The sequence below is a fragment of the Cornus florida genome, unplaced genomic scaffold (genome assembly GCF_030987335.1).
Source record: "Cornus florida cultivar Cherokee Brave unplaced genomic scaffold, ASM3098733v1 CherokeeBrave_3.0.0_Hap2_Chr11, whole genome shotgun sequence".
NCBI lineage: Eukaryota > Viridiplantae > Streptophyta > Magnoliopsida > Cornales > Cornaceae > Cornus > Cornus florida.
Genome location: NW_026775581.1, coordinates 85,050,806 through 85,078,624, shown reverse-complemented (window position 1 = coordinate 85,078,624; position 27,819 = coordinate 85,050,806). Strand labels below are relative to the sequence as shown.

At 35.3% G+C, this 27,819-nt stretch overlaps 2 protein-coding genes and 1 non-coding gene across 5 annotated transcripts; 2 read left to right on the top strand and 1 right to left on the bottom strand.

Annotated features, from left to right (window-relative positions):
• Positions 1–22,628, top strand: LOC132283344 (protein SENSITIVE TO UV 2). 3 transcript variants are annotated; one of them, XM_059785285.1, is made up of 12 exons: positions 1–441; positions 564–602; positions 3,444–3,562; positions 5,516–5,619; positions 5,737–6,089; positions 8,457–8,525; positions 9,797–9,879; positions 12,051–12,371; positions 12,461–12,567; positions 20,038–20,198; positions 20,938–21,134; positions 21,272–21,932. In XM_059785285.1, the coding sequence occupies exons 1-12, from the start codon at positions 169–171 to the stop codon at positions 21,303–21,305; spliced, it is 1,860 nt and encodes a 619-aa protein (XP_059641268.1). In that variant the 5' UTR covers positions 1–168; the 3' UTR covers positions 21,306–21,932. The 3 variants fall into 3 exon arrangements, with proteins under 3 accessions (XP_059641268.1, XP_059641267.1, XP_059641266.1); XM_059785284.1 differs by lacking the exon at positions 21,272–21,932 and adding an exon at positions 21,939–22,628 and having other exon boundaries at positions 2–441; positions 5,522–5,619; XM_059785283.1 differs by lacking the exon at positions 21,272–21,932 and adding an exon at positions 21,939–22,628 and having other exon boundaries at positions 2–441.
• On the top strand, positions 19,539–19,725 carry LOC132287231 (U2 spliceosomal RNA). Its single transcript, XR_009472963.1, has one exon. It is a non-coding gene; the product is annotated as a U2 spliceosomal RNA (small nuclear RNA).
• Positions 22,629–24,185: 1,557 nt separating the features above from the next.
• Positions 24,186–26,766, bottom strand: LOC132281442 (disease resistance protein RPM1-like). Its single transcript, XM_059783143.1, has one exon. The coding sequence runs from the start codon at positions 26,764–26,766 to the stop codon at positions 25,063–25,065; it is 1,704 nt and encodes a 567-aa protein (XP_059639126.1). The 3' UTR covers positions 24,186–25,062.
• Positions 26,767–27,819: the final 1,053 nt, after the last annotated feature.

The window sequence follows — 27,819 nt, the reverse complement described above, 5'->3', positions numbered from 1 at the left end:
TGGGGGAAGGCAAGTGGATTCGTATCAGAATTGTTTCTCCTTGAAGCTTCAAAACCTCAAGGCTCGAACACAAAAAAGGAAAAAAAAAAAATATATATACATGAATATACAGTATATATATGTATATACTACCATTGTCACAGTGTGATACAGAGTTCAGTTTGTGCGATGGGTGACGAGGGTTTCGAAGAATGGGACGCAGATTTCTTGGACCAACTCATCCAAGTCGAAGAACTAGCCTTGTGCTCCACAAACCCTACTCAACACCACCATCCACCGCCACCGCATTCGGCGGCGCCGTACGTCGACATCAGCTATTCGCCTCCTCGAGAGTTGTCTCAGAGAGTTCAAGACAGTACCAAAGTGTTCGACCGGTCTTTAAGTGGAGTAATCGACGATCGCTCTCAAAATGTGAAAGAAGCGGAAATTGATAGACTGAAGGTGATTGCTTTTTCTTTGATTGAACACCTGTGTGTATATATGTATATGTATATATAGATATAGATATAGGTGTGTGCTGAAAATTTAGTGAACTCTAATCAAAACGTGAACTATAATTGCAGAGAGAGCTGGGGCGCGTCTCAAAACAGCTTACTCATCTGGTATGTTTATCCCTTACACAAACACATTCTTTCTTTATACATTGTTGCTATGAATCTGCTTTGGGTATGTTTGGGCTTGATAAGTGAACAATACTTGGTCTATTAATCAGAAAAACTAGTTTCTAGTGTATTTTGGAAGACAAATGCAATTATAGTTAAATGCAATTATAGTTACCAATTAAAATTAGTTTCTTTCTAAAAAAGGTTTTCAGTAGGAGGTGCATCACTATTGTGTTTCTCTCCTTTATATTAAGAGGGTTTGAGGTTAATGGAAATGAACCCAAGTGTATGCTATGCAGTGGTGACTTTGTGAAGATAAAAGGATTAAGGCAACTCAGTTGATATGAAATTGCAGCATCCTGTGTCAGTTGTAAGTTAGTCTACTGTGGATGATACGAAATTGCAGCATCCCGTCTCAGATATCAGGGTTTTTTTTTTTTTTTTTTTTTTTTTTTTTTTTTTTTTTCAGATTAAAAAAAAGGCTATTATGATGCTGCATACGAGCTTCCTCCCTCAAGAGGCCATGTAGGATGGCATCCTTGACTTGCATTTATAAAGTAAAATAATGAAGTGGAGCACCTTTGGAGCTTATGACCTTGATAGTACTTGACAAGATGATAGAATTGAAAATCTAAGATTTTCTTTGATGCCAACCCTCCTCCCTCCCAACAAAACAAAAATAAAAAAAGGTAAGATCCACAATAAAGCAGGCCCTTGCCTTACAAATAGGGTGCAAACCCGTGTAAATGTATCCAAGATTGTTGAAAACCTATCCCTAGTGTTCCAGCCAAAATTGTTTTCAGTGTTTAACTGATTTATCTTAATGTACTTTATTGAGCCGCTATTTTATCTGGTACTTAGAAGTCTTTACGGTGGTCTAAACCTTAGTTGAACCTTTCCCTTAACAAATGAAGCAATTCTAGAATGTGGATAATGTCATTTTTGGTCAGTTTTCCAGCCGTTGAGTGCTTGAATCTTCTTAAAACTCATAGAATTTTGCATTTAATTGGAATAATTCATACTTTCTGGAGTGCCATAATAGCTGATCTTATTGATGATCTGGGCATTGCCATACATTATAATACTATCTACAGCCTTTTTGAGACATCTCCAACTATATTTGGGGCTGTTTGTGAGAGACAAGCTTGAAATCTCCTGTCGTCAAGTTTGATGATTTTTATGTGGTTTTCATTTTTTTGTTAGTTGAGAGACAGTAGGCACCCACATCCACAAAGTAAAATTTGCTTTTCTAAGATCAGACTTAAGGAAAAGAAGAAAGTAGGATTTCAGTATGGCTATTAAGTGGGATCATGGAAGAAACTTTTTTTTATTGTAATTTTGGAAGCATGGAAGAAGCTTTTTTTGTTTGTTTGTTTTTATTATTTTAAATCTTGTATTTTGGGTCTGTATTTGAAGGAAATAGACAAGAGATGAACATCTTTTGCTTAAGACTCTATGAAACCATTTTTTTGGCAAAGAGAAGTTTTATCTCAGCAGGAGGGTTGATGGGTGAGTGGGTGACCTTGTTGGAGGCTATGAGCCTGATTGTGACCTTTTCAAGTGTAAGATATAGAAAGTGTTTTTTTTCTGGCAAGGGTGTCTTTTCTGTTGTCTAACCTTAATGTCTGGATTTAGGAAAAAAAGGATCCATGGGGCTCATAAACAGAATGCTAGAAGTATAACTGCTAAGTTGGAAGTCATTGTTTTCAATCTCATGACGTTGAAAGTGGATAACAGAAGAAATTTTAACTTCTGAAAGGTTTGTGGAAAGAGATGGAGATTTGTAAATGGTCTTTCCAATACTTACGTCTTATATGCAGTATTTTAGAGTTATGGTATATAATCTGGTAGAATTTGAGGACTTATGAGGGTGCTCTTATTTTTGTTATGTTTAGAGAATGTGCATGGCTTTTATGCCTCTCCTTAAAGAGGTAAGGTAGAAATGGAAGTAACATATTAGATGGTCATCTGAGGCCCGCAAAGCATATGAAGTTTCTTCTGTGGGACTGCATTCAGTGTGCAAAAACAGAAGTAGGTATTTGTATTGAGGTGGTAAATATTAGATTGATATATGGAGTCATAGAAGAAGTGCCAGTTGAGATTTTTGTTCCTTCATTACATATTAGGTCCGAACGGGCTGAACTAATCTCTTTCCAGAGGAGCAGGTAAATTAAGTGAAGAGTGGGTGAGGAGTAGAATAAATGATATCAGTAGTGTACTTATCGCTGATGTTAGGTGCACTTTCTCCGGTTTTATACTAGAAGGATGTGGGTCAGAAATTTGCAGAGTTTATGGGGAACATTTTGCGGTAGAGCAGTTTGACAAGGGAAGTGATCTTGTTTTTATATCATTAATTTTTTGATGATTTCATAATGATAATACTTCATATTTATTCATGAAATTTCCCTTTTGAACGCCTTTTTATTTCATTATTACTAATAAAAAAAAAAAAAAATTTATTCATGCAATTTGGTAGGAGCTTGTACATGGTCATTGCTATGGAGTATGCTGTATTGTATTTGGCTTGAGGGCTGCATCACGTTTTTTATGTCTAATTTCGTATCTGTTTCCAGATGTAGGTCTGTTGTCATTTTCTTAAACAAGTGTGTTTCTACTGAATCATTATGGGAGTACGATCGGGCATCTAGTAATCTTATTCTAACAATTTTCCTGATACCCACACGATTAGTAACAGTTCCTTTATTCTATGGTAGTAGAATACCAAAATGCATACCTTTATTCTATGTTAGTAGAATTCCAAAATGCATATTTAGTTAAATCCTCTTGAAATTCATATATGATGAAAGGATTTGTAGGTAATGGGTTACATTATACTTCCAGGAGCAGGAATGCTTAGAGCTTAGAAAGGAAAGAGACGAGAAAGAGGAGCAGGTTAAGTCTGTATTTTCACATGTTGAAGCAAAAGATGCTGAGGGTCATTGTTCAAAGATTAAAAACCTGTACGTTGAACATATCTTTCACTTTTATACAGTATCCACTAGCTGGCTGCTTAGTTGATTTTCAGTCTCGTGTTCCTCCTTAATCATTGATTCATTCAAGTCACTTTGGAGTTGAACAAAAGATACTTTAGTCTTAATAATAGTTTGAAATGGACTTACAGTATCATATTAGATTGATTCATTAAAGTTAATATGGCCATAGTGAAGTTTATATCATTTTTCCCTTTTTCTTTTCAGAGGCCCTTGCATTGCCTGTCTATTTGTTGAGCTCTTTTTTTTTGTTTTTTTTTTTTTTTGTTTTTGGGTCAATAAACATTAAGTTTATTAATCTGACTGGTGGCTTCGTCTTTCTGTTTATCTTTTAGTATCTGAAAAATGGATCATTACATCTGCTGCGTCATTTGAGGATGAAAATTTAAACTGTGACTTGTGAAAAGAAAAAAAACTGTGCACATTCTAAATCAAGTCTGGCGAGGGATACTGTTACTTGTTTTTCAAGCACACACATATATAAATGGTCTCTATGTATATATGCATGCATGAATGATGGCCATGGTTGTACACCTACAATGCACTCGCTCTAGAGAGATTCAGCAAATTGAACTCCATCTTTGGTCTTATATTTCATAATTGGAGAGGCTTTCAGGTTTTAGCTTGGTTTTGTATAGAGCTAGCTCTTGAAATGGAGCGGGTTTGACCCGAGATTTGATCTGTTCTGAAGTCCATTTTAACGGATTTGGATTTGGATTTTAAATCTGTATTAAAAAGTGTCGATATGGATTTTCGTTAAATGGATTGGGCTTTGGATCAAATATATTTTACTATATTTGGATCTTGTTTAAGTCATATGGGTCATATATATATCCTGACACTAAAATATGGATCTGTGCCTGGTATCGTATGAATCCACTCATTTCAAGCCCTATATAAACCTAGCAGGGAGGCTGATTAACAGAATCAGTGATTTATTTTAGGCCTCATGAGCCTTCAGAAGTGTTTCTTTGTTTTTTATTGTTTGAATACATATATATATATATATATATATATATATTTATGTTCAGCAATTTTGATTTTTGGGCTAAGTTGCAACCTTGAATATCTAATTGCTGCAGGTTCCATCCACAACTGTTTTGTTATTTGCAAATCTCTTAGACCCTTGTAATGAGACTTTGATCATGTTTCGTTGGGTATTCACTTTGTCTTGGTAATTGCCACTACCCTTTTAAGATTTGGCAGAATGAGGTCCCCAAAAAGCATGGGCAGTAAAATGTTGTCTTCTTTGGGGATTTTCCTTTTCTGCAGTAGTGTCATTGGTTTTACAAAGAGAAATGTAGTGAACTTTTGAGGAGAGCATAATTTCGTTGAAGAATCACCATAGTTGGTCTTGCATCCCTATTTAAGGGGCATCTATTGGTAAATTAATCATCTATTTTTGCTTTTGTGCTCCTTGAACCATTTTTTGCACTCATAGATAATAACCTACACTTAGATCTTGAATAATGTTTCTTTCTTTGGAAAAACAGTTGTATTGAGTTATTCAATATTGTCTCTTATGTCGTCTTAGTATAAGGGGGTTTTTGTAGCATAAGCTCATTAGCTCCAATGAAGCTATAGTTATCCATCCTCATATCCTTTACAAGTTTTTATGAACCTGAGACCTCATAATGGTGTTGGATTCTGCCACATGCTCTTTCCCATGCGACATGAGCTCTACTAAGTTGGTGAATGGTGATTGATTATCATGGACTTTTGCATTATGTTCATCTTACATGAGATAACTCATGTATGATAGGTCAAACCCAGAATGGTGGGAACTGGGGTGGCTTTCTGGCAGTCTTAAGGCAGAGCAACACGTTTTGTTCTTATTTTTCATGCTATGTATTCTTGTCAAAGCGTACCAAACGCATGTATTGCTTTGCACTGCGGAAAGATTGTGCATGACACTGGCTATAGTGGCAGGGAATATGGAGTTCATACCCGAGACCGTTCTTGGATATCTATTGGATCCCAAATTGCGAATTCTTCAAATGATCAGGTTGACGGTCGAATTAATATAGGTGAGCATTGACTTGGCATTATGCTAAAAAATTAAATAGTTGACTTTTCAGTTGACCCATTATTATATACTTCACTAGTTTCTGATATCTTGTTTATTTGCTTTTGTTGTATGTTAGGCGCATCAACTTATAAAGCGATAGGAGTCCAGACAGACAAATCTGGTGAAAGTACCCATCCAAGCATTGAAAATGATCGGTCTACTCATCAATGTCCAAGCAAGTTGCTAGCTGTTTGGGACTCACAAAGTGACCAAAAATGGGGAAGGAACATTGTTTCCAAGTTGTTTGTGGCTTGTGAAAAAGATTTTCATGTCCTTTTTGGATTCTTGAGCTTAAGTTTGTCATCCAAAACTGCAATGGACTCTCTGGCAGATGAAATCTCCTCTGATGTGGCTGTGCAGGAGCATATGCAGCCTGTTCATTCTGTTGAAGCTGCAAAAATATCTCGTCTCTACTCTACGCTGACAAAGGTATCGATTTAAGTGATGCCATTACATTTATATTTTTAACAAAAGATGTGGCTTCAGATGGTATGCTGCTATATATAGTAAATTAATCACGTTAATGGAGTCAGGAAATTTGAAACTTCTGCTACAATTGTATATCATTACAATATCAGTCACTCAGCTTGAATCATTTTATGTTATCACCTTTTTCATGATTTCACCTAGGTGATAGTGTATTTGTTTCGGTTCGCATTTATATAATGTTGTATGTGCATATTTCACACACAGGGCAATTCTTTTGCCTTTTGATTATCTTATTTTTAGTTAACGATGTATATGAGTTGCATTTGAAGGAAAGAAAAGGTAAAGTTGTAGTATTCACAAAGTAAAAATATATATAAAAAAAAGTATGAGAAACCAAGAAGTTAAAGTTTTTCTTTTTCAAACATCTTTGTTAATCCTTCTACCAAGACGCACAATGTAAATTTCTCTACAATTATTGCAATTTCATGGGCATTTGCAATGCTTCTAGCCTTCTACCAATTATTTTAGAAAATTGCAATGAATAAAAAGTTGTTAACTTCCCCCCTCTCTGTCCGTCTGTCTGTCTCTGTACAACGAGAGACTTCCCTTGTGAAGACCGTGTTGTTTTGTGACATACTGTAAGCATTTACGTGGAAGCTGATGTGACCTAAGCTTAAATGCCTAAATTGATGTGACCTATTAGAATGTGGAACTTGAAATCAGAGAAAAGGGATTTAAAGGGGCATATAGAAGTGGGGAGAAGATAAAAGTGGGAGGATAAAAAGGTTATCACTTTCTCAATCTTAAAAGGAGATGAATTGAAGTAAAGAGAGGAGAAAATATAGGAGCGGAAAGACTGAAAATCTAGAGGAGAGGAATACAGGGATTGATAGAAAGGAGAGGGGAAATAGTGGAGAGTGTCACAAAGTAGTTTTCCAGGCCTCAAATCATAAAAGGAGATAATTTGAAATAAGGAGAGAAAAAATTAATCAAACTATAAGACTGATAGGAAAGAGAAGGTGAGAGCGATCTCTTCTGTATAATCTTTCCCTTAATTAATCATAGCGTGTAAGCTTATTTTCTCACGGTGTTCTTGTAATAGGTTTTACAAAATAAAAAATATACATTTAAATTTCTTCCCTTTTGTTGTTGTATCTTTCCTTCTGTGATTTTGATCTTGAAAAATGTATCTTACTTTGTCCATGGATCACTTATTAGACTTGAGATGTGATGGACTTTATGCAAAGTTTCTCTTTAATGGGATTGCGATCCTGGTCGTCTCTTTGTCTAGGTATTTGTTTAGCCTGAATTTGATTATGACAAGCGAGCATGCTTTTGATGTTTAAGCTAGGAAGTTCACTTTTTCGTCTTTAGGCATATCTTTTTCCCCCAAAGGAACTTAGTAATTCCCTGGACCCTAGATAGTAGATGACCCTTAAATTTTTAGGGCTCCTATCATTTTTCATTAGAACTGTTAAAATGCAATTTATTTTCATTGTTTGCATCATTTGAGTGAATTGCTCAATTTATGCTTGAATTCGGCAGATTGTTTTTCTCCTGATGGTGATACATCTCTTGTCAAGAAGCTCTTAGGGAATTTTAATTGGAATTGTTCTCTATGAAAGGGGAAATTAGCTAGTAAAGTAGGTTAGGACCCAATATATATTAAAAAAGGTAGGTTAGTGTCCAAGGACTATCTTTTAAGCAACAAGTATATAAAGATAAGTTGGATTATCATTTCCAATTTTATTTCTTTCTTTTGATTCTTCTTTTACCTATATGTTTGAGATGGTAAACATTGAAGAACAAATGGTTCTTATTGCAAGGGAAGGGTGAGAGGATGGAAGGTGGAAAGGAAAGGGAGGGATCAGTGCGTGAGGCTAAAAACCTTTGTACAATGACTTTTCAAATGGGACACTTATTTTGGGACATCCAAAAAATGGAAAGGTGGATACTTATTTTGGAACGGAGGGAGTATATGTTTGCATCCTTTTAGTTTTTGCATTAAATTCACATTTAATTAAGTTGACATTTATTTCTTAATGAAATAGCATGGGGGGTATTCTGCTGCATATATTTAGTGCCTTTTTGTTGGGAGTGAAGATTCATATATAATTATGGTTGAAGTTGGGATATTCTAGTTGACTTCCTTACCTTAGAGTTCAGGTACACACCTCTATTCTTGTGTAATGTCTTTGATCATTCAACAATGTGTTTCTTACTGCATTCAGGCTTTGGGAAGTCGCATGAGATCATTATTACCCCCTTCCCATAGTTTGTCGTGGCATGAGCCCCCTTATTCTTACAGACCTGCTATGTGACTTTCTTTATTTTGTTATCTTTGATTGGTTCTTATTTATATTTCAGATCAGTAATGAGATGATAAATTTGGAGGCTTTGGTAGAAGTGTTAGTTGATCTCTGCACTCTTGAAAATGTAAGTTATTGATTTTTTTTGGACTTCATGTGTTTGATTTTAGTGATTTGACAGCTCTTTCGGTCTCTAAAAAGTTTTTCTTTCCCTGGTGTGATGGGACCAATTCCTTAGGATAATAGATTTGGGGCCCATGCAATGTGGGGTTACTTCAAACTAAATCAAATCAGCAAAATTTTGGCATCAATTTCTTGCCAAGCGGAAGCTTCTTTTCTATTTGGTATACAATTTCTATCTTTTAGGGGGCCATTATCCATTGCATTATGCTGTGGGTAAATCTTGCTATGAAGTGGGGGAACTTGGATTGAGTCTGAAGGTAGCCACTTTGTGCAAATAATAGCAGTGGTTCGGTCTTTACCGAGTCTGTCTCTCTCAGAACCCTTGACTAACTAGGATCAATTATGAGTGATGATGTTCTTATAAATATTTTCTATCAAAATTACAAGGATGTTAGATGTTGAATCATGGTGTGATTTAGCAGTTTAAAATGATTCCAAATGAGAATGAAATGGCTTTGTCAATTTGTTACATAGCAAGATTCTAGTCTTGTTCGTTTCACTACACTTTAAATGTTTTTTGACATCAAACTACAGAGTCATGAGATGAACACAAACTTTGATCTCTTTTGATTCCTATGTTTTAGAGGGACATCATTATCATCATCTTAATCCCATACGAATGGAGTCGGCCACATGGATTTTCAAGTCCCAAAGAAAGGGAAAATATCTAATTAAACACCAAGCAAACGATCAAGGGTATAGTTACTTTATTCATGGAACACTAGGAGAGGATATTATTCCTGTGTCATCTTGCAATATCGTGAGACGACTTAAAGTCGTACCTCCAATAAATGGCCAAGGTGATGGAGTCAACTGTGATTACTTTCAGATTATATATAAGTTCTGGTTTTGTTGTAATGGGTTGCCTAATCAAATGAATCAAATCATCCTCCTTTAATCTTGATACCATTGCGTCTAGTAAACTTGAAGTTGGTTGAATCCTTGAACACTGGTCTACATTGCACTTGGTGGCGCCAAAAGTTTGCTGGATTCATCAGTCATGCTTGGAAGTCTTTTAGTTGTGTATGTCTGCTGTTGGGTTTTGTTAGTTTGTAGAGTTAGTCCTTAATATAAATTGTAAACTCTGTTTATGTCATCAGCTTTTATATGAATTTGTTTTATTCTGTTTTTATAATCTATTAAATGTGCCACTTGTGTAGCGATGCATCCTCTATTCTTCTTGTCATCTGTTTCATAAGTTACTTCATTGTGCAGGTTGTAATTATTTACAGATCTCTTCATGTATTACACATGGTTTTGAATCACTTGTTGGGTTTGAAAAGAAAATCAGAGAAAAGGTACAGCTTTACATTTTATATATTCTCTTTGTTATTTGGCACATCTTCTGTTAACTGTCAAAGTTTCTTTAGTCTCAGTCTGAAAGAATAAGATTGTTTTTTTTTTTTTAGCCTAATGGTACTTCCTCACCTTCCAAAGGAGAAGGTCGAGGGTTCAAGTCCCCACAGGGGCATTGTGGATGTGTGAGTATTGTTTCTTGCCAATGAGATTGTATTTATTTGAGAGGTGCGTGCCTTTTAAGTCTATTACAGTATTGGTCACCTCAAACTATGTCTGTCTGTTAGTTTTAAATATTCAAGGGAGAAAGGTTCTTAAAATTTCTTAGGAGTTAGTAGAATGTGGAATCATAGTAAAAATTGTGTCTGCATACCCTCCAGCGGCATGAGAAGTGAGTAGCCTGCTAATTACTTGATCTGAGAGTTACACCGTGGATGCTAATAGGACCTAGATGGGGTGAATTGGTCCTCGTTAAACTTTGACTAATTTTCTGATTTAAACTTTCTATTTAATTAATTGATCCATTGTGTTTTTAACAAATTTCCAACTCAATGAAACTCACTTAATCAATAATCATGCAAATTATTAAACAAGCAAACGTTGAAGTAGTAAGTGGTAATATAGAAACCAATTTACGTGGAATACCCCAATAGAGGAAAACCACGCCACCATGGGGAGACTATCTTGAGTCAACAAATCAATATAACCGTGAAGACATACAAGGCTACCTTCTAGTTACATTTTTCACATTCTATGATTACTAGCTTGTTGATTTAACATTTTAACCACCGCTCCAAACTCCTCTCTTGGAATAATAAGCCACTTCTCTCCCATTAGCAATCGTTCCCATGTAATCTGCCTTCTCTCCTCATTTGTCAGCCAACCATTTCTCTATGAAAACTAACATTCTTTTTGAGTAGGGCCTTCACAATTTTGATGCAAAGATAAGATGGATGCCTGTCGCTATTTTCTCTTTAAAGTTTTTAAAGCAAGCTCCGAGAACAAATTGAATGATCACGCACCAAGTTCTAAGGTTTTGGTTTTCTGTCCCAAGCTATGCTGTCCATAAGAAAGTAAAAAATCTTGCATATTTGCTTTAAATCCCTCAATAATGTGTATGCGGAGTAAAAAATCTTGCATATGTTCTTACATCATACTGGATCATTGATTTCCTTTTGTCTCCTTTATCTTTTTGTTCAATTTTCTCAAGATTCTCATCTTTTGGACATGCCTTGGCCACCCTACTAAAGTCTGTCTTAAAGCTTAGCTTCCGTTATTGCTCCTTTTTATATTCTGAAATACTCTATAATAGACAAATTTACCATTATTCAATAGTTTAAGCTTTTGGAATATGTGGTGGTTAACATATCTAAGACAGGAAGTTTTTGTCTTCATGCCCCTTCGCCTACCTGATAATACTGATAATGTTCCACAATTGTGGGAGTTCTGAGATAACTGTGGTTTTCTATCATTACTTATTTAAAACTCTTATATTGTGTGGCCGAATGCACTTCTGGTACAACTCGAAATTCTTATTGTTCATTTCCTTCCCCTTTTCTTGGACTGGGTATCCAGTGCTTCTACTTACATGTTTAGCTTTTTTGAGTATATTGGGTTATGTTGATCCATATAATGTTATTGGTGGGGGACACATGTCAGTTGCATCAGAATCCAAGAATTGCTTGGTGAAGATGATTTTATAAATCCCACAAAGGAAAGCTAAAGAAAGTCCTGGAGAAGAGTACGAGAGCGTCTGCATATGTGTCTTAAATTCCAAAGACCCTTTAAACGATCGGATGTATTTTTTTAACTCACAGAGAATTTGAAACTAATTCACATATAAAATTGGCAAAAACAAGCCAAGTGGGCACATGTTTGTGGTGTTAGTTGTATTTACCATATTGTTTTTCATCTGACTACCCTAAGATATGGTCAAGACATGTATCATATACATTTTCACTCTCTTATGCAGCTTGTAGTATGTAGCGAGGGTATACAAATTGTGTGCCTCGCAGTTATTTTCATGGTTGGCCATAATTTCTGTTGTTCTTGCACATTATTCTTTTTGAAGGACTTCTCCTTTATGTCTTATGCCTTTCTAAAAATTGCTCCTCATCTCTTCTTTCACTTGCTTATGAACTTTGATTTGATCTTTCCAGTGTACTGTACTCAGGGATAATGTCATGGTCGAGGTACCTTCCTCTGGGAACAACACTGTATCTGGGAGTGCTGGAACTGGAAGCTCTCTCTTTGCATATGTCAATGAGACATCTGATTTAGGCCATGTTCCATTTCAAGCGAGGTTTTTTGATGCAGAAAATCTTGGCAAGAATCATGACTGTACAGTGTCCCTTTCATGTATAGATTGGGTCTCTATATTTGAACTGATGCACCAAATTGCCATGAGGAACAATGAAAAACTTGTAAGACTAGAAGCTGTTTCTATCATGAATATGATTCTTGTCACTAGTGATGCTTATTTGGAGAGGGAGAAGTAAGTTTGTAGTAGTTCTTTGTGTTTTGAGTGTCCTGCATTTTTTATTGTTGTCTTTTAAATTCTTAATGAAATCCTTGTTGAAGTAGATTTGGACGGGTGCTGGTGTTTCAGAGTGTTTCACAATTGTTAAAGAAGGAAGCTGGCTTGCATGTGCAAAAGCAAGCTGTGCATTCTTTATATCTGCTACTAAATTGTAAGCCTCTCTCTCTCTCTCTCTCTCTCTCATGAAGTATAAATAATTGATCGTATAATTTACAGATTGTGCATAAATTGTTTAAACTAATTCTCTTCTTTAGGGCAAGCTTATCTCCTTACTATGTTTGTTCTCCTGCCAACTTTGCTTTAGAATTTTCTTCAACCAGCTTGTATATATCTGTACATGTTTAGGACGGAACTTTTGATATCTCATAGAAATATTTTTTTTTGATAAGTAATATCTCATAGAAATATTTATCTTCACTTCTAGGGTATTCCCACTTTCCTTGATTCATGGAACTAATTCATAATGTGTTCCTATGAATTACATGTTGGGATAACAAATTTACCAGTTGAAAAAAGAAAAAAAAAATTTGTTTGTCTTGTGTTCTTATTTTTTTATTTTTATTTATTTATTTATTTATTTCCTAGTTGGTACTCACACACACTTGTCTCTTTTGAGACTTGAACCGCTGACCTCCCTTTGGGAAGTAAGAGGCTGATACCGTTAGGCCACTGGCCCGTTGGTTTGTGTTCTTATTTTTAGTTGTGTGTTTGGCGGGGGGAAGAGATGGCATATAAATTATCTAAAATTAGGTGACTTGACATGGAGTTGTTTCTTGCATGAAAATATAAATGGACCTATTTCCTTTCCCTAGTGAGTTCTGACTTCTCTGGAATATTTCAACAACCTTACATATTCTTCCCTAAATTTGGTGACATCAGTTCTCACCAAAATTAAGTTCTCATGCCTTCTTTTGGGCTGTAAGTTTGATTGTATCAGAAAATTGTTCCATCTGGATAAACCTCAACTGTAACTTCCCCTTTGACCTTCTTGAGTGTTTCATTATTACTGGAGCAATGTGCGAATCAATAGGACAGAAGTCGCTGAACATATTGAACTATGTGAAAAGGCATTCCTGGGAATGGGTTGGGCCATCCTACTCAAAACACTTTGAACTTGAAGTAGACCAACCTATCTGATCTACAATAGTTACCTGCTCAATTTGCATTATGCAAATCCCTTTATACTAAGGGAAGGTGGGTAATATGGGTTAGTATTGATGTTTTATGAGACAACCTTCTGATTTGGAGAAGATTGGTGAACCGGTTTGATGTATAATGTGCTTGAATTTGTGTTTATTTTGTGTTCTTCATTCTACATTCCTACAACACATCCATTACAAACTTGTGTTCTACCCAATCATTTTGTAAGCACATTATTTCTTTACTGCCAGAGATTCAATGCAATTGGTCACCCAACACAATTCCCCCGCTATTGGAGAAGTTATTATAGATGTCACAAATAAAGGAAAAGATGATGATTTTTTTTTTTTAAAGTGGTTACTTTTTGCGTAACAAAGAATGACAAGTGCACTGCGAAGGGGAGTGATAAAAAATGTGGAACATTGTAGAAATAAAAGATAAAAAAATCAAGGGATAATTACACATACATCCCCTATAGATTGCCTAAATAACATGGATCTCCCTTGTAGTTTCAAATATAACACTGACATCCCCTCTTGTTCAGGTCTGAGCAACACTGGCCTCCCTTGTCGTAAAATCTGACACTCTTGTATACTGATGTCATGCTAAAATTTAGTTATAACCTGAGAATGCCCTTAGAAAGCTTGGAAAGGTTATTTTGTCCATATGTTGTAATGCCAAGTGACTAAAATGTCATTCCTTACATAAAATAAGTGGACAAAAATACCCTTTGGTAAAAACTTTATAAAATCCCCTCTCTATATATAGTTTTTTGTATACATTGACCTTAGGGTCCGTTTGGTTAGACAGAAATGTATGATGGAAAGTGAAAGTGAAAGAAAGTGAAGTGAAAGAAAGGAAAATCAAGTTTCCAGCATGCATTTGGTTAGCAGAAATTTTTTTCATGAAAGTTGTGGGAAAATATTATTTTGCTAGTTTGGATAGCATGAAAGAGAAAAGAAAATGATTTACTTACTAAAACTATCCTCATGATTTCAAATACTTAAAAATAAATTAATTTTGTATTAGATGAATCCTCTTTATACTTAATTATTTATATTAATTTTTAACAAATAAATAGTAAAATGATGGATTATTAATAATAATTATTATTATTTATATTCATATTTAAATTAGAACAAACCAAGGAGGACTGGATTTTAGTTATCAAATTCTTTTTATTTTGTGTTTTAAATAATAATTATTTATATTCATATGTAGAATGTAGTTCATTTATCATAAAATACTCGTGTTTTTATTGGAATATTAAATATATCTTTTTTGCAAGCACCTCGCAGAAACACTAAATGACAATACTCTAGGATAAAAATGATCATGCAAAAGTAACATTTTATAGTTAATGCATAATAATTTTTTGATTCATGCATAATTTATCGGTCCACTTCCATATTTTATGACTATGAACCATGCAACTTTTTTTATACAAAAATCACCTATGATTCGAGTATAAAACTCTATTAAGTTTCAAAACTTTATAGATAATAAAAAATAAATATTATTTTGATTTCCATCCATGTGAGATGGTTCTCATATAAATAATATGATGACTCTAATTCATGTCTTCTCATATATCTATTAAGATATTGGTAAAAATTAAAAGTAATATAATTCTACTATTCAATCCTTAATTTATTTTAAAAAAATTTAAGTAACGACGGTATAAGATAGGATGAATCCAAATATGTGTTCTAGTTAATAGATGGCATTATTTAATAACCTCTGTGAAAAAAATTGGAGAAACAATTCAATTGGGGCATAACAGGAAACTTGGAAATTAAATGACAGTTTTGAGCGAGAAAGTAAATTTTCTTGTGTTTTATGCGGGGAAATAGTTTAGGAAAATTTATCCGATACGAGAATCCACTTTCCCCAAAATTTTCTCTTTCTAGGTAACCAAACTCCAAAAAATTTTAAAAAAGTTCCGTTTCTTTTCCTTTCTACCTACTTCACGCTAACCAAACAAACCCTTAGAGATTTGATAATTTTGGGGGAGAATATAGAGGGGATATGGGGAGATTGCATTCATGGAGGGGTTTAGAAATTTAGGGTTCTAGAGGGGCCCTTTGATTTGGAGAAAGGGCCCTGTGAAAGGGAGGAGGTGGAATGAGAGAGAGAGAGTGGGACAGTGTTTATTGCGACTGTTTATTCTCGAACTACACTATTTTCTGGTGTATATATATTGTTTTCTTTTCTTATCCTTTACTGGTACTCGAGCTAATTTGTAACAGGCTGTTTCCTTTAATTTTTGTTGTCTATGGGTTTTTTTGAATGTTGAAGCAAGGGATTTTTGAAAAATTAATCTTTTGTGGTAAGTGGTCCTGTTTCAATCACTCTTTTCTTAACAGTGTTTCTAGAATCCATTTTATTGCAATTTAGTTTTTAGCAAAAAATAACATCAAGGATTACCTTCGCATTTTGTGAGACCAACGGCATTAGTCTATGCTTGGATGAATCAGGGAACTGACACTTTTACATGTTTATGTGTGGAAGTTAAGTTTGATGGTTCTTACTTTAGGTTGCAGTATACTTTCTTTTTTATTTTATTTTATTTTGTTTTAATTACAAGTGAACGAAAATTTATTTTGCCTATCAACTATATATGATCCTTTTGGAGATGACGTTTATGTGCGGAAGTTAAGTTTGATGATTTTCTCTTTAAGTTGCAATGTGCTTTTTTTTTTTTTTTTTGTTGTTGTGATCAATTACAAGTGTGTGAAAATGTATTTTGCCAATCAACCTATACATGGTTTTTTGTAGATACGAGAAGTGGTGATTGATATCTCATTTTTCTTTGTATTTTGTGTATCACCCAATTAGGGATGTCAACGGGGCGGGTTCAGGACAGGGCACCCCTTTCCCAAAACCGTCCCACCAATAAAAATCTTCCCAAACCCGATTCGGGGCGCCTTCGCATCGGAGTTGGGGCGGGTTCAGGGCACCCCAATATACATATTTTTTAAGAAAAACAATTCAAATTTGAACAAATTTACGATAAATTTTTTTAGCAGAGTCAAATTAACAATCATAATAACAAAAATGTTGTTAAAACTTAAAATTATCATAAGAAATAAAGGAAAAAGAAAAATTATAGCTAATAAAAGAATATTTATTTAAAAATTAATTATTAATCGAGGCGGGTTTTAAACTCACCCGCCCCTAACTCTATGAGGATGATCCCAAACCTGACCCAATAGGGCAGGACGGAGCGGGTTAAATTGACACCCCTACACCCAATGTTCTTGCTGACATTGTCAATTGAAGTTACCAAATGTGAAATAACTCTTGCTGTTATTCTCATTTGAGCTCATTATATATATTCCCTATTTTGTGATGGGTTTACAATTTTCTATATTCTTTAATTTTCATAACTGTTTCCTTTGCCTATCATCCAAAATGTTGGTGTTGTCTAAAGTTACTAATTCATTAATATGTAGTCATTTACTCACAAAAAAAAAAAAAAATAAAATAAAATAATAATAATAATAATAAAAATAAAGTAAGGTGTGCTACAATGAAGATATTGTAATATTCATGGCCATTTGGATGGTTGATATTTATCTGTATATTACTTTGCCTATTTCGTCTAGATAATGTGATGGAGATCAATGGTAAGAATCTTTAAAAGTGTATAAAAGGCACCAAAAGGAGGATTCTAAAATTCGAGCCGGCATAGGCTAGATAATATGGGCCACATGGAGTTTTGAATAATTGGGAGATTTGGTAAACTTTTAGTTACTTTAATTATGCTGTTAGGTAAGTATTGATGACCTTAATAATAGGGTAATCCTAGAGTCAAATATTGATTGCCTCAATTGTGGGGTGATTACTTTTATTATATTATAGAGTCAACTTTTGATAACTTTAATTATGGGGTACTCCAAGGGTAATGAGTTGCACTCACAAAATGTTATAAAAGGGGTAGAATGTAATCTTGGTGAGGCAGTCCATGAATGAATAAAAAAAAGTGTTATTAAATTTCTTTGTGAGTGATTCACAAGATATAAGGGTGTGACGTCTTCTGTAGGTGTGATGCCAATAGGATTTTGTTGTTTTCAATCCTTTTTCTCTACTAACATCTTGAACCATAGCTCTGTTTATTTTGATTTCCAGCCAATAAGCTCCTTTTTTATTTCAACTATTTGAAGCTATTTATCAAAAAAAAAAGTCAATGAAGAAGAGAATGAAGAAGAAAGAGAATACTTCGTTCTACTCTCTCTAAGTATATAGGAGATGTAGTACAATTTATGACTGATGTGGAGTAGTCGGTGGGTTTGGCATTGTAAGGCGTGAGGGCATTTTCGTCTTTTTAAAGAAACATATTATACATTTAAAACCCGTTAAAGTATAATGGGTATAATAATCATTTAACACTTTCGGGTAAACGTCACACTAACAGGCAGGGACGGAGCCAGTTAAGGACTGGGGGGGCACGTGCCCCCCCTGGATTTTCTCCCTCTCTTATATTCTATTTCTATTTTATAATAATATATATGTTTTTTTATGAAAATGTGGAAAGTGCCCCCCTTGAAGTTTCTCATTCTTTATATAATTCTATATATGTTTCCTATTCTTTCTCCAAAATTATTTCCTTAATAGTTATATTCTATATCTTTAAATTAATTTTATCCCAAAAATATCACTATCTCTTTCTATATATATATATATATATATATGTACTTATAAACATTGATTTATATGCATGTACATTATATTGTAAATATATGTTATGGTATAATACTATAATGTGCCCCCCCTGAATTTTTTTTCTGGCTCCGTCCCTGCTGACAGGGAAGGTCAGTGTTATCTTTGAAACTAGAGGGGAAGTCCTTGTTACTTAGGTAATCTGTAGGGGAGGAAAGTGTAATAATCCCAAAAATTAAATATAAATGTTGCCGCATTGGGTGAGCTATGGGTGCACAATCCCACATCGCCTGGGTGTGGAAAGGGGAAGTGCTATATATGTAAGCTTTGTACACTCCAATTGGCATGAGGCCTTTTGGGGTAAAATCCAAGAATAAAACTTTGCGGGCTTGAGCACAAAGTGGACAATATCATACGATGTGGTGGAGTGGGTTGTTAACTTAATGGAGAAATATATTACCAAAGATAAATGAGGGTGAAAAGAGGTTCCGTGTAGTCAATTCCATGTAATTGGTGATAAAGGATTGAGTGTTCAGATTGAAGTCCCACGTATTGAATACGCAAAATGTATAGCTTTGTTTGAGGAATTTTAATGGGAATAATTTTAAGTGAAATAGTGCAGAGAAAGCTTTAAAAATCTTATTATTAAAACATAGATAGGCTAAAGATAGATTTGTAGTAAAGCAGAATGTTAGGCGATACAGAGGACCAGTATTGGGAAATGTGAACTTAATTATTATTTTGGAGAGTTTAACTGTACATAGTTAAAGAATGATTCTAATTTGGTGTTTTCAGATACACCTGAACATCAGTCCGTTGGTTAGATGTCTGAACTAGGGCCAGGTTTGTAACAAACCTTGTTAATGGTGCATCATTCGCCAAGACCATCCTGTCTTCATATAGAATTCCACTTTGTTCTTCGGCTTCCTAGTAAACCCACCAGCGCAAACCACCTGACTTTTGGTTTGGTTGCCATTTTGTCCATTTAGAGCTGGTACTGTGCTGGTGTACTTGTAGCAATTTGAATAGCTCCTCACAGCACCGAGCTCTTATCCAAATGATAAGGGTTGCTTCATAGGGTAAAATGAAAGCATTGACTTAGATGGTTTGCCATGTGAATGAAGACTGAAGTGTTCCAGTAACAATGCCCAAGGTGGGGGAAATGCCTGGGATATTTGGGGCTTAATAAAATTTACATGGGTTGAGATAAAAATGCATAAATTGAGCTTTCCCTGAAGTTGAAGTTACGGCCTTTGACAGTGGAATGGAGAAGCAATATTAATGCAGATGATCCTAAACAATTGGGGTAAGACTTCAGTTAACCTTTCTTGGCCTTTTAGCTAAGATCAAGTGTAGTATTTGTTCTTATCAAGTTAGTATCTGATATGTGGGGCCCTCACGATATTAAATTACTTTTTAGGGAGAGGGGCCACTATTGTTGCTTGCTACTGAGCTTCTCGCGCGTTGCCTTGGCGTTGCACTAAAGCCTTGGCCTGGCACACACCTAAAAAAAAAAATGGAAAAAAGAAAAGACCACTTGTTAGAATTAAAGGTCCTACCTTGGTGGTCAACAGTCTTTTCTGTTCTTTTTACACGAACAAAATACTCTTTGCAGGCCTCCTTTCCCCTCCTAGTATGAAGCATAGATTATGTAAATGCAAGCTCATACTTCTATTCAGGAAAAAACAAAAATCATACTCCGTACTTCTTTCCTGTAGAATTCGATTTGTCTTCCAAAATTTGAATTTGCAGTAGAAGTCCACTTTTCTATCTATACATGTGATGTTTTTCTAATGTTGATATGCTGTGTGAAATGAAGGTCCACAACTAATGGGCATGCTATGTTCTGGTTGTAAAGAGGAGGGGGAGAATGCTGGAGTGGTAAATAATGATGCAAGAAGTGCTTCTGCTTTTGAAGGGTTTGGGGGTGTCCTTGAGGGTTTGGCAGATTGTATAGATTGCAGTGGAAACAGTATGCAGGTAAGAATGGTATCAGATGAGTTGTATTAAATTCAGTCATCAATTTGACGATGTTCAAATTCTTCTTGCTTCTTTTTAAAGATAAATTATTTCAAGGGAATCCTGCAAGTGGATATGGATGTTGTATAAATAAATTATATCGAATACAACTTACACTTGATCTGCTTTAAATAAGAGATCACACTTGTTATCAGTACCACAGCATTTGCCATTTTGCTTCTCCTATTTTTAGCCATATGGCTTGGGCCTTGGAAAGTGCAAGGGGGGGACAGAAACCAAATTATTTTCGAATGCTTAAAACTACTATTTGAAAATTTTCTTCCTTTTTTGTCATGTCTTTAGTTCCTTATGAGTTCCAGAATGATACCAAATATGGTTTGAAAGTATGCTGTGATTATGAGCTCCTGTTTCTCTTGCCTGGAAAAGGTGTCCAAAGGGGTTGGAGGAGACTCCGTGCTTCTCAATGAAGTTGGGTCAAGGGTAACCCGTGTCAATGTCACCCATTGGATCTCTAGCTATTTGAGAACGTTGGTCCATGCATTTATAAACTTTTGTAAGCATATTAATCTATCCGCGTGTTGTTAAAACACTTGAAACTAGTCCAAAGTCATTTATTGAATTTGTGTGACTGTTTGTTTGCCTTTTTAGTTCTTTTATAGGATACTGTTTATTGTAATTCTTACCTGAATAATACTTGTTTCAACTATTTCACAATCTTAAAAATGCGATGAACTGTCAGGAATTGCAGCTTCGAAGGAATACCATTATGGTGCTGGCTTTCTTAGCATCGTCAGGGAAATCTGGCTTTGAAATGATGTTGAGTCATAGGCTTCAAAATGGGACCAACTTTCTTGGGTTGATTGTGCGAATCTTGGTATCAGAGATGGACATAGAATCATCAAAGTCTGTTCAGCCTCCTGATATTTTCAAAGAAAGGTAATTGTGATTATAAACGAGTGTTTCAATGCCTTCCTAAAGTTCTGTTATTCATTCCTACACATAGGATTGCTGTTATATGTATGTATTCATGTTGATATATATGTTTGCACTTCTTTTCTAAATAATGTGTCCAGTTCAGAAGAGCGACATAGTCCACATCGAGGGTAATACTAGGGGAAGAGGAAGACCACAGGTAACGTGGGTATAGTAGTAATAAAGGATATGATAGCATGTGGTTTGACTGATGCTATGGATTTAGATAGAGCAGAGTGGAAACATAGGATTCATGTAGCCGACCCCAAGTAGTTGGGAAAAAGGCTTAGTAGTGGTGGTGTTCTAAATAATGCATCCATTCATTTTTCATTGCTCTTTTGAAAAGGATCATTACAGGATATCATATAGAAGTTTCCTCATTTTTATGTTCTTACCAACATTATTATAAATTTGGTCCTGCCACCACATTTTATGACTTATTTGCATGATCAAGTGTTAAAACACGGTAGACTTGTTTCATGTATGATGGGATATTCTAATTCATAGCTTGTCATTCTCGTAACTTCTTTCAGCTGTGGATATAGGTATTAGTTGTTGTTGTTGTTGTTTTTTTTTTTTTTTTTCAAATGATGAGCGCATCCAATTTGTTGAGAAATTTACACCAAGGCACCAAATTTCCTAGGATCTTGTAAATTATTATTATTATTATATTTTTTTGACTTGGCAAATACATTGCTGAGTCCATTTTATGCTGAATTATTTATACCAGCAACTTATACCATGAGACAATTTTTTTTTTTTGTGCAGAACCTTGCTAATACGAGAGGCACTTATCCTTCTGAATAGACTAGTGTCCAATCCTCAATATTCCGCTCCTGTTTTACGACTATTAACAGCCAACAGAGATGTTACCTGCTTGACCATTGATATTGCAAATAGATTATCAAGGAAAGGCGGGTGGTTATGGCAGTCTGACAGCATGACTAGGCAGATTAGAGAATCTGAAATTGTGGACTTAGCTCGTGTATTTAAAAGAAGAGTTTTTACCTTTTTAGGAGATAGCATACTATAGAGTATTCCATCTGATTATTCAAGCCATATGTAAACTGGTACAGACCACCATTAGTTTTGCAAGGATGGAAGCTGATAAGACAGTGGAATAGGAAAATAAGCGAGGTTGAAGAGTCTGAGCTCTGTACAGCAGATGTACATTCAGAAGATGTAACCCTTTAGCAGGGAAGTTTTGACAATGCTCGACAAATATAATTCAGAGACAGTTGCACCAAAACAAATACCCATTGATGCAAAGTTCTTTAAGAGGTTTTTGGTTCATTTTTTGGGGTTTTAATGATTTGACTCAGAAGTTACAATGACTATTATTAAGTCATATTAATGTGCTTTTTGTTTGGTGGTTCTGATAACTCGCGTTGAAGAATGTGGCCTTTTGTCACAACCCAACAAATATATGGTATCAAGTCGTCATCTAATCTGAACAAATTTAAGCATTGTTTAATGTATCCATGAATGCACAATAGTGAACGTACCTGCGCTATAATACTTGCTTCTAGCAAGTCAGTCTATTACTCATGCGAAATGCTTTCATTAGTACTGCTAAATCAAATCCTTGTCACAATGCCAAGCGGATGACAGTGGCTCATGAACTCTGGCAGTGCGATTACAACTTTGTCTAAAGATGTGGTGACAAACATTACCGGTAGGTGTGACAAATTTATGGATGGTTTTTTTTATTTTTTAAGTTAGTACCAGGAACTTACCTAGGCAGGGTCCTTTCGGGACTCACCCTAGGCTACAAATCTAGGGGTGTAGAGCTTTGCCTCAAGAATACACCGGTTAAGTCGGAGAAATTGGAAGGCTTGGTAGGAGTCGAACACTGGCCGATTGGATGCCAGCCCCGAGCCTCTACCATCACTGCCAAGCCCCCGGTGGCATTTATGGATGGTTTTTGATATTTTATTATCGACACATTCTCGTAGTTTCATCACCATGAACTCGGAGATTTTTTCTTGGTCAGGAACTCAATGCGTGATGGTAGTTTGTCTAAAATTTAAGGCGAATAATCGAAGATATTCAAGCAAGGCATTGGCAAATCTTCTACTGTCTGAATATGCCTTCATTGCATGAAAATGTAGAACCTTGAGCCCCAGCTTTAATCTGCAATGGAAGATGATCATATTGAATTTTCACAAGAGTGGGCAAGACAAGAAAGCATTAATATAATATGATTTATATCCACTCCAATTAAAGCCTAGTTTAACAAGCCTTAAAAAAAGATAATAGCATCCATTTGCATCCTTGCAACAGTAGCCAGTTAGATAGCAGTATAGAATCAATTAAGGGTGGTTGTGTTAGCCTAATGGATATATATATATATATATATATATATATATTTGCATTCTAAAATAGAAAGTATGTTTCTTGCTAAGATAAAAATAAATATAATTAATTTTTTTCAAATTAAAAAATTATGCTTTTTTCTTCTTATGTAATCTTAAGGACTTAAACTTTGGTTTAAGACGGTATTATCAATTATGACCATGGAAATAATATAAAGAAAATGGGAATTAGGAAAAGGTTAAGAGTTAGGATGGATATATGATCATGGCAAAATTGATTAAACAATGTCCGTTTAAAAATACAAAGATTGGAAAAAAATAGAAAAAAGAAAAGGAATCAAGAAAAAGTAATGTGCTTTATTATTATTATTTTCAAGGCAAGAAAGAAACTTTCATTGATGAGAATCACTTTTGGAACATCATCAGATTATATTTTAGTACCCTTTTTCTTCAGCCCAGGTGGACTCAATAAATGAATTATGGAATTAGCTTTCCTACAAATCTAATTCGTTGTTGAACACGTAAGAATAAGATTAATATCCTCCCAAATAGCAGCAATACAACTTAAAAGACACTTAGATTCAAAGAGAACTTCACAGTCACGCTTGACAATCAAATTAGTATAATCCCACCCCAAACTCCATTTAGTAGCCTTCGTAATTGTTGAAATTTCAGCCATAAGAGCATTACAAGTAATACAGGAACAAGTAATACAAGTGCTTTATTGACGAAACAGGAACAAGTAATACAAAAAGTAATAGAGTGATGTTGAGCCCAAACTAACTTATGTCTATCTCTCTCTATTATATAAAATTTTCTCTACAGATTGCGTACCATTAAACGACCATTTTGAAAGGAAAAAATTCGAACTTGGGGAATATGAGCTATATCCGCACCTCTTTTGTTTCGATCCAGCTTCTTAAGCAATTCATGGTGCACATCAAGCAACTCAAGCGATTGAAGTTTTGTTAGATGTTCAATACCTGATGGCACCTCCTCTACTAATTCACAACCCAGTATACTTAGTGTTTCAAGAAGTGGCATAGCACCTTCCTCCACTCTCACCCATCTCAATCCTTTTAATTTGACAAGGCATAAAGTATTAAGCCTCTGAAACCCTCCAGCCTTGATACACAATTCCTCTCTTTCATGAGCGTCTCCAAGTATAAACTCCATCAGGTTGGGCAAATCTTTAAGGGATTGCATTGGATCATCCCTTAACTTGCTACATACTAATTTTACTTTCACCAGGTTATGAAGAGAGAGTATCCAATTTGGTAACTTCTCTAAACGTCCATGCAAATATAGCCTTTGAAGAAACCGAGGAGTTGAAGACAAGGATTGAATATCAAGGATCTCGTCCTCTTCTGTCGAGTTCACTTCCAGTGAACGAAGGTTGCTCAACTTTTCAATGGAGGAGCACAGACCCTTTCCATCTTCCCTCCTCAGCTTTACAATCCCTAATCTCCTCAGTTGGGTCAGCTTCCCTAGCTCGCTCACTATAGCACTGCTACCATCACCATGACTTGCCTCGACATAACAAAGCTTCTGCAGGGACGACAAACCACCAATTCCCTTTAATGCTTCAAACCATTTGCACTGCAAAATTGTTGATATTGTTCTATCAAAGTCCAGTGCCTATACACCAGGAGATGGCGAAGTCGTTGGAGCTTCAGAATCTCAATTGGAAGCACAGTAAGAAAGGTGTTTTTAAGATCCAGAGTTTCAAGATTTACAAGGTTTCTGATGGACTTGGGAAGCATTTTCACCTTTGTCCCTCTCAAGCTTAGATCCTTGAGATGAAACAATTTCAAAACTTCATCTGGAACCGTCTCCAAAGAAGCATCTCTCAAGTCTAAAACTTTTATCAACTTCAAATTACCACTAAGCAATGTAGGTGTCGATGACAAAGGATCAACCAACCCAAACATGACCATCGAACGAAGTTGGGAGAATTGCTCGATTTGTTGCATAGAATTTACCAACGTATTAGTAGTGTTATGGATTGACAAGCGTCGAACTTTATCCGACAATGGTGTGTTTCCAGCTTCACTGGCGAGTATTGCTACAATATTTTGATCTCTTGACTTGGAAGTAGCAATTTCACGCAGAAGGTCATGGATACGACACGTTCTGGCCCTTCCATCAACACTTGTCTCTGCCACTTGGATCAAACTTCTGTTGAGAAGCTCATAGAGATATCCCTCCGCAACTTCTTCAATTGTCTTTCCAGCTTCCCTGATTTGCACAAATCCTTCTGCTGTCCACAGTCGAATCAATTTCATACACTCAATCTCGTGATCTTCCGGGAAAATGCTCAAATACAAGAAACAAATTTTGAGATACCAAGGCAAATCGTTATAACTCAGAGAGAGTATATTTTTCATGCTCTGAAGCTTATTGTTACCTTGTAATTCCCCTCCAAGGCTGCGATTCAGCATATCCCAATCATCAATTCTACTATGGCTCTTCGTTGCCAAAACACCACCAATAGCCACGATCGCAAGTGGTAACCCTCCGCATCTTTTTAAGATACTTTGAGCAATATCTTCCAAATGAGGAGGGCAAGAAGAAGAGCATCCCTGAAATGCTTTTCTACAAAACAGAGTCCAAGACTCTTCCCAGGACAATGGATTCAAACGATAAACATTACCATCAATTTCTTTGCAAGAGGTGGAAGCTATATCTTCAAAACGTGTTGTAAGAATGATTCGACTCTTGGAATTGTTTTTGGGCAAAGCATATCTGACAGCTTCCCAATCATCAATACTCCAAATGTCATCAAAGACAACCAAGTAGCTCCTCTCCTGCAAAAATTCATTAATCACCTTTTTGAGCTTGTTAATGTCCATCTCTCGCAATCCTTGGGGGACGGATTGCTCTATCTCACCAAAGAGCTGTTGAATCATGTCTTGTAGGAGTTCCACCATCTTGGCAGATTCAGAAACAGTGAGCCAGGCGTGGCTCTCGAAATGTTTCTTCACTGCTGCATCATCATACACTTTCTTAACAAGGGTGGTTTTACCCAACCCTCCCATTCCCACCACAGAAACCACTTTTAGTACTCCTGAATCGTCTGCCTGATCGACCAGCAAATGAATCAGCTCCTGCTTGCGCTTGTCGATGCCCACAAGCTCAGCTTCTGGTGCAAGGAGTGCATCACCTTGCGAATCATATAATTTGTTGTTGTTTACCGCATGAGTGGTGGAGCTTGAGCCGCCTTCTGAGATATTCGAATTGAGACAAAATCTGTGACTGATGGGATTTATAAGTCCTGGCATAGCAAATTCCTGTTTGGATTAAAGTGACATATGTTTCTGACGTTTATGAAATATTTATGTTTTATATAATTGGTGAATTCAATGTATTATATTTCGATTCATTATAGAATTGATAGTGTCCATTTGATTACAAGAGATATTTATATATATGTTTGTGATGTCAATCTATGCATGATATATAAATAGTAATCATAAATGGTTCATAATCGGTAATTATGGATGGACTCATAATTAATTAAGATTTGAACTAGATCCGCGTTAGGTTGAGATATATTGCGAGAGCCGTCGTATGCAATTGCTCCCTATCACCGTCATGGCATTTGACTCTTAAGTATGAGAAAATTATAGACTCTTTTATTAATTAATAATTACTTTGATTTGTTCGGCGGATTCTTCGGGATCCTTAGACCGACACTTTGGGTAGTTATGTAATTAATAGTTAGAGGGTTATATTTTTAATATTTGCATCGTTGCTACTTGTATTTATTTTGTATTGATTATGGTTGATCACAAAGTAAATTTGAAGGCCTTCGTGTATTTTTAGACAAAATGATTTATTATATATTTATTTATTTAAATTATTATTTTTGTCAAACAAATGTTTTATTGTGATCGAGGCAGAAATAATCAAAAGTACCAAAATAAATATATTAATTAAATAGTCGGATTGATGGCTTTATTTATCCAATAACTAATTATGCATAGAGGGGTCAAAGTGCAATATTGACTTAGAGGTTATTTATTATTTAATTGGAGTTCAATTAATTTTTTTTAGTGGAGTAGAAATTAATTTATGAATTAATTGAATTGGGTCCATGGACCGGGCCAATTATTAATTCATTGTAACCAATAAAATAATAGGCCCAATGGATTCTCACTCATAACCCAACTTGATATTGGAATCATATTAGATTTGAGACATGTGAATTAGAGATTGAGAATGATTAGTTGTTTCCTTTTCTTTACCTTTATGTTGCCTATAAATATACATGGTTTATGTATATTTTAGGTGTGATTTTTAGTAAAAGGAAAAAAGGAATATATTTTCTCTCT

Bases quoted from the DNA above. Each gene is read 5' to 3' on its own strand.
- LOC132281442 (XM_059783143.1), bottom strand. From the start codon at position 26,766: ATGCCAGGACTTATAAATCCCATCAGTCACAGATTTTGTCTCAATTCG.
- LOC132283344 (XM_059785283.1), top strand. From the start codon at position 169: ATGGGTGACGAGGGTTTCGAAGAATGGGACGCAGATTTCTTGGACCAA. The intron at 442-563 runs GTGATTGCTTTT...CTATAATTGCAG, and splicing joins CGGAAATTGATAGACTGAAG to AGAGAGCTGGGGCGCGTCTC. The intron at 9,880-12,050 runs GTACAGCTTTAC...TACTGTACTCAG, and splicing joins AAAAGAAAATCAGAGAAAAG to GGATAATGTCATGGTCGAGG.